At 40.5% G+C, this 10000-nt stretch overlaps 1 protein-coding gene across 1 annotated transcript in view; it reads left to right on the top strand.

The window, feature by feature from the left end:
• Nucleotides 1–10000, top strand: part of lig1 (ligase I, DNA, ATP-dependent) — a 55514-nt gene that overhangs the window by 22974 nt on the left and 22540 nt on the right. The window contains exon 19 of the mRNA XM_030075048.1: nt 8471–8581. Within this exon, the coding sequence (XP_029930908.1) occupies nt 8471–8581 (111 nt within the window). The remainder of the gene's footprint in view (nt 1–8470; nt 8582–10000) is intronic.

Below are 10000 nucleotides of genomic sequence, written 5' to 3'. Positions count from 1 at the left end.
GCCCGACTCTTTCCAAACCTCGCACGTCCGCCCGATTTTCCTTTTCATGTGGTGCACAGCTTCACCTGCTCCTCTCATCCTGTGCCCACTCATTTTCTCCATCTCTGGATGTCTCCATTGAAACCCCCCGTTCAAGGTTTATTTGTGTCTTTGTCACTGGATCCCCTTCACCAAGCACACACACACACACACACACTCCTCCACGTCTTCCTCCCCTCATCAGTCATTCAAGCCTCCCACTGGTCTTGGTGTTTTTTGGAACTCATTGAGTTTAGAGAGTTGTATTCCAGACAGGGAACATCGGAGAATTAGATAAATTCTCCGTGGAAGCCATGCAATATCAGGGAATGTTTACTAATGGGTCACAAGAATATACCAGGATATATTTTATTATTTTGTTACACACAATTATTGGCGGTTTTCAAGCTTTTCTATAGCACATGACCGCTTTTACAGATCAGATCTGTCTCTTGTGGGAGCCAGAGACTGCTCACCAGTTTCCAAAGCAGCAGCACAGAATTCAGTGTTTTCTCTGCCTTGTAAGACTTAAGTGGAGCACCCAAGTTGATTGAATGGGAAATATGGTTTGGGGAAAAAGAGTTTTAATAAGCATAGTGTTTCTAACCGGTGGCCGTTTGACCGGTTGTTGACGTTTGAACTTTAACTGAATAATCTTGTTGGTTAATTTTAAGGCTGAACGTGTCGCCGACACAAACGCGCATGTCATATTGTAAACACCGTAACTTCCGTAAAGTTTGCTCTATCGAACAAATTCCAACTGTTCCTGAAAGCTAAGAAGTTGCTCATGAACCCACATACAGTTTAATACGGTAAACATGGCGACGGGACGCTCTGCCGGGCTTGGATTACGTCATCACGCTCAGAGCTCAGCTCGGTAGAGACAGACCATAGAAGCGAGCCAAGCTCATGGCGCTCACGTAGAGTTTTGAACAAAGTATGTCAGGCAAGAGTCATAAAACCACCAAGCAGACTCATCGAGGAATGTGGAGACAATATTTTTTCCCGAGGAGAGAGAGATTTCTTCTACACCACGGTAAGCGGCATGCGTAAATTACATAATGTTTGTAGGATATCATGTCGGCTATGTACAATATTTGACTTCGGGATGAATGGTGTTCCATATTATCTTCTGTCTGAATTGGTTTTGATGCCTGCTGAGGGGAGATCCATGATACAGAACGGACACGGTCGCATTCTTGACTGTGTGTAAACTTTACAGACAGTCTAATAATATCCTCGGTTAACTGAAATAAACCGATTAATGAGGCCCGGTGGGCGACCAAGAAAATTTTTCCATTTTCGCCATCCCTAAATAAGCAGCACTTAATAAATGTTTGGTGCGTCAGACTGTGGATGTGCAGTCTCCTTGACCTTTTGCATGAGCGTGACTTCAGTCAAATATGAGTTTGCACTTTGCAATAAGAACGTGTTTGCTATGTGACCATTTTGGTTGCAGTCTCATTGCTCTGCCTTCGCTAATGTTGTGGAAAACCACAGTCGGGTCAGCTCTGGCTTCAGACGTACCTTATTCATCAAAGGGAAGCTGCTGACACACACTCACACACACACGCACGCACACATGTACACATGCATGCGTGCTCTCACTCTCTCTCTTTCTGTCTCTCTTTCTCATGCACTCACACAAACACACACACACACACACTAAGTTCGTCATTACTTTCTACAAATTGTGATCACATGACTAGTTAGTCTCTCTAACATGTCATTAGGTCAGTACTTGTTTTACTTGTGCGTTACTTTCTAAAACCCACATCAACCCTTATCAGAAGAGACAGATTATCATCACTGCTCATCATTCAGCCTATAGCACTCTATACTTTTTTCATTCATTCGTTCATCTATTTCTGTGTGTGTGCTTTCTCTTCATTGTTCAATTCAATTAAATTCAATTAGCCTTTATTGTCTCCAAGGAGAAATTTGTCTTGGGCACCAGGAGACAGCGTTATACATAAATACAAAAAAACATACATAACACATACATAGTTATTACAAAAATTTAACCACATTATCCTACACCACATTGTGCAGATATATCAAGAGCATCAAGTATTACAGTATTACACTCTCCCTCCATAAGGTGTTCCCCGTTCCCTCCACTAGTTAGTTATCTGTTATTGAGTGCTTTGATTGACAGTGGAACAAAAGAGAATTTATATCTGTTGAGCTTACAGTATGGTGGCCTGTACCTCCTGCCAGACTACATCAACTCATATTCTTTATGGAGGATGTGATTTGGGTCTCAGGTGATTTTGAGACCCTGCTCTTCCTCACTGTTCTCTCAAAGATTTCCTGGAGAGAACATGGGGGCGGCATACCTATGATTTTACCAGCCCTCTTGACTAAGTTTTTGGAGTTGGGATTTGAGTTTGACGGACAGGTTACCAAACCATGTGGAGATGCCATAACGGATAATAGATTCTATGTTGGCCCTACAGCAGCATGATGTTTGTTGCCACACCATGGACCCTGAGCCTTCTCAGAAAGTGCATGCGCTGGTTGATTCGGGAACAAACAGAGTCAACATGGTCGGCCCAGTTTAACTGAAAATCAAAACAAATACCCAAATACTTATAGGAGGTCACCTGTTCCACTCTCTCCTCGTGGATAAGGATCGTGCTGTGATCCCCCACAGACCTTGGATCAAAGACGATCTCCTTTGTCTTTTTTACATTTAAAATAAGGTTTTGCTCACAGCCCCTGCTATCTCTTGTTTATATAAGTGTGTTCTTTGGTTTTCTCGCTCTTCACCTCCAGCAGACACGAGGCGGCTTGTTTCGGACAAACCTCCGCCAGACTCGGCTCCTCTCATGTATTATGTACTTTCCGTTGAGATGCTATTATATCTTTCAAAAACCAACAAAATGTTTGGGAGGAGACAGCGGATTGTCGTGGTTTCAGGGTGATCTCGAATGATCTCCCTGACAATCCTCTCCTCAGCAGATTCCTGATCCAACCTGCTGCACTGGATGATATAAACGCAAACAGAACGAACTTTGATCGCTCATATGATGGGATTTTTGACATGTTAAATATACCAGAACTCCACGGAAGTCCTTTGCCCAAGTAACGTGATTTTTTTATTAGAAAAGTAACAGCAGTCTGAGTACCGAAAATTGAAGTGTAATTAAAATGTTGCTGCTTCCCTGGTAGTCCAGTCATTTTATGAAAAAACCTAGGACAAATTGCAAGAGAAGCAAACTCAACTGATTTTGTATCCTCAGTTTGTCCTGAGTGAGGGAAAAAAAGTCCCAAGGAATCCCATTGGTGGAAAGTTTTGAAAATCACCTTTATATGACCATAATATACCAAAAAACACCCTTTTTAACACACAAGTGAATGGGGTTCAAAATTTTACACACACAAAATTTTACACACACAAAGACAAGAAAAAAAGTCAATTACAAGTTCTTTGAATTATTCTGTTTACACACATTATTCTGATTTGATATGCGTTAATAAGGAATAAAAGCCAGAACAGATATTTAAACAGTGAATTAAAAGGTTACTGTATATATATAGTAACCTTTTAATTCACTGTTTAAATATCTGTTCTGGCTTTTATTCCTTATATTCCTTATTAGTGCATATTAAATCAGTGAATTAAAAGGTTACTATATATATATAGTAACCTTACTTAGGTTACTATATATATAGTAACCTTTTAATTCACTGTTTAAATATCTGGTTACTATATAAAGGTTACTATATATATAGTAACCTTTTAATTCACTGTTTAAATATCTGTCCTGGCTTTTATTCCTTATATTCCTTATTAGTGCATATTAAATCAGATAATGTGTGATATGCATGTGTAAACAGAATAATTCAAAGAACTTGTAATTGACTTTTTTTCTTGTCTTTGTGTGTGTAATCAACTTGTGAATTTTTATAGTGATATCTGAAAGTTAAATTTTGAACCCCTTTCCCCTGTGTGTTAAAAAGGCTGTTTTTTTGGTATTAGATGGTCATATAAAGGTGATTTTCAAAACTTTCCACCGATGGGATTCCTTGGGACTTTTTTTCCCCTCACTCAGGACAAACTGAGGATACAAAATCAGTCGAGTTTGCTTCTCTTGCAATTTGTCCTGGGTTGACCCCAATTTTGGCCTAAAATTACTGGACTATGGCTGCTTTTTAACACGTTACTCTCACAGCTGACGCTGACGTATGTGCTCTGATGAGCCCAGAAGAAATTGCAGGTTTACTGCTTTTTGTCGGTGCTACCTGCCACTTTATTCTCTCCATTTATCTTTGTCCCTCACACGCTGTCTCCTCATTTCACATAAGATCACCCCCTCACATCTCTTTCTCACACAGCAACTCGTCACTTTCCCTTCTCTTTTTTAGCCTTGTCGTTTTATTACACCGCAAACCTCTGATGCCTTTCTTTTTTTTTCTCTCTCTTTCTCACTCTCACCTGCTTGGTCTCGGCTCACCTCTCTCTCTCTCTCGCCTCATCATCTCTATCTTTCTGTCTCTTCATTACTCCTTGATAGCACTTGTTTCTTCTCTTTCACATTACTTTCTCTCTCTCTCTCTCTACCTCTTTCTCTGAGAGAGTCCTCTCTTACTCTCGCTCGCTGTCATCATTCATTATGTCTCAATATTGCCCGTCTCTAATTTCTCACCTCTCTGCTCTTTGTGTCCCTTCTGTCTGATGTTCTGCTTCTTGATTCTCCTCTGTGGCCCTTCCTTCTCGCTATTTTTGTCTGTTTCTCCACTCTTACTTATTCATTCTCGTCCTTTTCTCCTTTTCTTCATTGCCTGTTGACGCTCATTATCGGCGTCTACGCTCGTGCTTTTTTTTGGTTTTGTTTTTGTCTTCATTGCGCCTTTATTCTCCCTAATGCTTCTCATCATTTGTCTCTCGCCCTTTCCCTTCCTATGTATTTGCCTGCCTTGCCATTATATCTTAATAATACCTTTTTTCTTTTCCTGCTCTCACCTCTTTGCTGCCTCCTTCTCCTACTTTTCTCCTCTCTCTTCATTTGCTCTGTGCTCCTTAACCCAGCCTTATCGTCATTTATTTTAACCTCTCTCCTTTGCTGTCTCTCTCCCTCCTCCCTCTTTATTAACTCAGCCTAACCTTTCAGGCAGGGGACGCATTACACACAACTGGAGTGAGTGGAAAGATCGGGCATCCCACACTTACACTGCATTTTCACGTCATAGCAAAGACAACAGAGTCGGGCTTAAAAAAAAAAATAAAAATAACTCCGTGACAGGGACTCTGATTTCTCCCCAGGCTCCCCAATTCTGACTTCACTAACAAGAAAACACCTGTAGTTAAGAGTTCAGATCATTTTGTCATTTTGTGATCACAACCCTTAAAATGCCATGACAGGACACAGCGATTTGCCGTGTTTTTCGTTTTTTGTGGTGGCTGACACGGCAGCGTTTTGTTTTGCCTTACAACACGAAACTCAAAAAGCATCACCCAGTGTGTGTGTGTGTGTGTGTGTGTGTGTGTGTGTGTGAGTCGAGTGTGAACAAGAAGACGAATAATTACCACCAAGTGAAAACCACAGAAGTCCACAGAAAAGTTGGCGTTTGATGGTATCAAACACACTGAAACATGTGAACACTTTGAAGATGTTGCTTTTAACTGTCAAGTCATTCCGATGGTTATTCCTATAGGAGGCAACTGCGGCAATAATGACTAGCATATTTATTTTATTTTATTTTTATTTCATTTTTATGTCCTGGTATGTAGGCCATAAAGACGTCATGGTGCCTGTCTGTTTGTTTTTATGTCTGCACACATTCTCATGAACACAGCCCCGAGATCAGCCCATAATTGAAACTTAAAGCTGAAAGCCACGTGTTTCTCCTACAGAGTTTCAAGATTCGTCGACTTGATAACCTGATTACATTTTGTTGCACTTTTCCTGCATACATTTCAATATTAATGAGGAGCAATTGATTCTCTTTAAACGACTCTAATTCCTTACCGCTTTAAGATATGGACCACATATTAATACGGCCCACGTAGACGTATTTGCCAGTAAATGTATTTAATGGCTTAATTAATGACCTGATACGCATAGCTGGTTGTGTTTAGCCTCTAATGGTGATTGTGGTGAGACGTCGCAAGTGAAACGTGTTTTCATCTCTAGAGGATAGAAACGTGAAAGCATTGCCATGAAATGTACTCTCTGGCAAATACAGTATCTTTAATGTCCTATAGGAAGAAAAAAAAGAATATACTACATTATTATTGTTGCTGCTGTTATTTTTGGCATTATAATTAGTAGTAATGAGGATAATGGTAATAATAATAATCATCATCTTGTGGTCATATATCCTAATTGTTCTCAGCCGGAGTGTTTTTTTTTTTTTCCCATATACGGTGTTTCTAAGAACATATAAAGTATTTCATAGCGACCTTTCCTAATGTTGTTTCTGTAGTGTTGGCCTTTCAGATCTGATGCCTGCCGTGTGCCGTACGAGCATCAAACGACGCGTGTCAAATGAGGCGCATCAATTATCGTTTTTACAGCGCGTTTGGGCCTTCACACGCGAGATCGCCTGCGCCGCCACCCTAAAGCAGCAAAAAGCTCAGTGCGATCTTGAAAATCAGAAGTGATGGTCAAGTTGAAGCGATAATCTTACGAAAAGGCAGGAAGTGAATTCCCCTGCCGAACTCCTGTCAGTGTTTTCACTGCACAGGAAAGTGTTTTATCAGCCGTTAAGCCCATTGTCTTTAGTACAGAGGGGAAAAAAACAACTGACAAACAAACTTGGGGGAAAAAAAAAAGATCATTTTGCAGCATTTGATGTTGACACAGTGCAGCCATCCGTCCAACCAGCCAGTGCAATGTGTGTGTGTGTGTGTGTGTGTGTGTGTGTGTTGAACAGCTTTGTAATCCACTCAGCAGAAGTGACGGCAGCAGACGTCTCCTTATTGGTTGACTGACTTCTGACTGAGCTGCTTTTTGGCTAAGAACAACTATTACCAGCTTGGTGACTTAGTCTTTTTTCTATATGCAACTCAAAAGCATCAAGTGTCAGATCAAGGGAAGCTGTTCACGTGTTGAATCTCAAAACGTTTGGCAACAAATTCAGCTTACCTGCAAGTCCTGAAAATGTCTTAAAAAGTCTAAAATCCTGATAAATACAACAATTAAGGTGGTCTTCAAAATAGGAGGTCTTTTAAAATATCCCTTTTTGGCTTCTGATTTTCTTGGGAAAAATTAGCCCAGTTGTGCCGACTTCTGTTCTTGTCACGACCAGATTTTTTTTTTTTCCCTTTGCATTTTCATGTCGTTTCTCTGCTGAAATTGATCTTATGTCTCATCTTAACTGGCATTAAACGGGTCTTTATCTCTGACAACATACAGAAAACATATGAAAACGTACATTAAACTTAGCATGCCGCCTCTTTTGACGCTTACAAGAAGGCCCAAAGACCCAGTTTAAGCCTATTTATCAGTATCCATAGTACCTATAATTAGGGTTGGGTATCGGTTGGGTTTTATCCAATACTGGTGCCTACTCTTTTTAAACGGCTCCAGTGCTTAAATGGCTCTCGAACCGGTACTTAAAAAAACGAAAACGCACACACTTGGTCAAAAAACTATACCCTTTTATTTCCAGGGCCAAATTGAACATAATATTAACTTAAATATTTAAACAATATAAATACAAGTAACATATGGTACTAACAAACTCGTGCCATTTGTGCGCAACCGCGGGGGAGGGGGGGGGGGGGGGGGTTACAGTCGGGCTGCACGGCCCGGTCGGGAATGTCTCGCGGCCGGTGGTTGGGGACCGCTGACATAGATTATCAAACACGGTGCATTGTTCAGCTTTTAAATAAACTCCATGTGTGCCAGATGTTTCATTAAATTCGACGTGTTGCCTCCCTGCATGACAATAATAATAATAATAATAATAATAATAATAATAATAATAATAATACATTTTATTTAAAGGCACCTTTCAGGACACTCAAGGTCACTGTACAAAAGGACAATAAAAACAATCAATAAAACATAATAATCAATGAAAAACAAAGTGCAATACATATAACAACAGTAAGGTGCAACAGTAATGTCATTCCAGTCCCAAGATTAAAGTGCATAGGCTTGTCTGAAGAGGTGAGTTTGCCTTAAGGCGTCTGTTGCATGTCGCAGAGTCTGTATCCTCCTAGACATGAAATGTAGCCAAACCTTGGAGCGTTTTGCCTTCGACATCTTTATTGATCCTCTCACTATCAGTTCTGATCAACAAGTGTGCGGAGTAGCGGCACTGACGTCACGTTCAGCAACCGCAAGTTGACGTAGGAACACCAGCGGCCGGCACCAAAATTTTCGTTCTTATTTGGTCTCGTTACTACCGTTTACGTCGGAACCCAACCCTACCTATAATCAGTTTCATGTTTGACACCCTGTCTTCTCTCTGTTCCTCCTTGCCCCTCCATCTCCAGGTGAAGAAGGACTCTGTGGTCACCTGCGTCCTGGACACGGAGGCGGTGGCCTGGGATCGAGAGAAGAAGCAGATCCAGCCCTTCCAGGTCCTCACCACCCGCAAGAGAAAGGTAAAGAGAGGGAGGGGAGTATAAATGGAAAGAGGAGGAAGATGAAATATATCGAGGTGAAATGTTGAGGGCACAAAGGTGGAGGGTGGGAGAGGATGAGCAAAGACAGAAAAAAGGGCGAGACGGAAAGGAAGAAAACAAGATGGAGATAAAGACCGCAAGGTGGAGGATGGATATAATCGAGTGAAATGATCCAGGAGAGAGAGGGAGATGGAGGGAGAAAGGGCAAGCAGAGAAAGAGAGATTGATAAGTAGGAAAAAGATGAGGTGAATGGATGGAGGAGGAGGGAGCAGCGAGGTAGAGGAGAGTGGAGGGGCAGGTGGGAGGGGGGGTGAGACTGCAAATGTCAGTGATGTGTTTTCCCAGTTTTGATTAGAATAACTTTTTTTTTTCCTGCCACACAAATGAGATTAATTGATAGTGAAAGACTTCTTATCTTTTATTTATTTATTTATTTTTTGGTGTCTGTTCTGGGAGTGACAGAAACGATAGCGTGAAGATAGGGAAATGATGGCTAAAATAATAAATTTCTGATGATTTTGTTTGGTATTGCTGTCACGTTTTCTAATCTCACTTATTTGCAATGATTTGAGGCGCAAAATCATTTTAGTGCCCCTTTGGCATCTTATAGCAACATATTGACTGTTTTACTACGCTGGGCATGCTAAGTGAAATGAAATATTTAAATGGCAGAGATGAAACCCACAATTTCAAATGGCACATGATTAACTGTGCATCTTCAAAACGAGGGGATGGGAAGATGGTGAACTGGGCGGAGGAGAGAGATGAGGCAGTGAAGAGGAAGATTTGAAGATGTTTAAAGATTTTTTTTTTTTCCCCAAGACACCTTGTTTTCATTTTGTGCTCCTGATTAAAAAAAAAAACATTTTATTCATATTGGTCTAATATTCATACGGTGGATATTTGGCTGATTGTGAAACTGGCACTTGTGTGACCTTTTTTTTTTTTTTTTTTTTTGGGATTTGTTACTTATTACAGCTAAAAGAGATGAGAGAAAACCCTGCATTTGTGATGAAGGAGGTCCAAGGGGGTCCATGGGTTAGTTATAGACGAAAACAAAATGATTATAAACGTCATCTATGCCAAACAAACATCTTTTGCAATCTTATTAGAAAAGGAAAAAAAACCCACTTATTCTTTAACTGAGTACAAGGTTGTTCTTGCCCAGTCAGAGGGTGGATTATTTAAAGGAGGGGTCACTTCCTGTTTTTTTGTACACTGACAAAAGGCAAAAGATGTGTCAAAACATGAATATGGAGTTATTTCATTATTATCCACCTATTAGATCGGTAAAATTAGCAGGAGATTATGACTAATATGGTCTTTTGTTAAAAAAAAAAAACACTCCTCTGAAGTAGACAGCAAAGTAAAACTTGTTTTGTACCTGAATTTGTATT

This window comes from Myripristis murdjan, chromosome 17 (genome assembly GCF_902150065.1).
Source record: "Myripristis murdjan chromosome 17, fMyrMur1.1, whole genome shotgun sequence".
NCBI classification, from domain to species: domain Eukaryota; kingdom Metazoa; phylum Chordata; class Actinopteri; order Holocentriformes; family Holocentridae; genus Myripristis; species Myripristis murdjan.
This window is presented reverse-complemented; position numbering and strand designations above follow the sequence as displayed.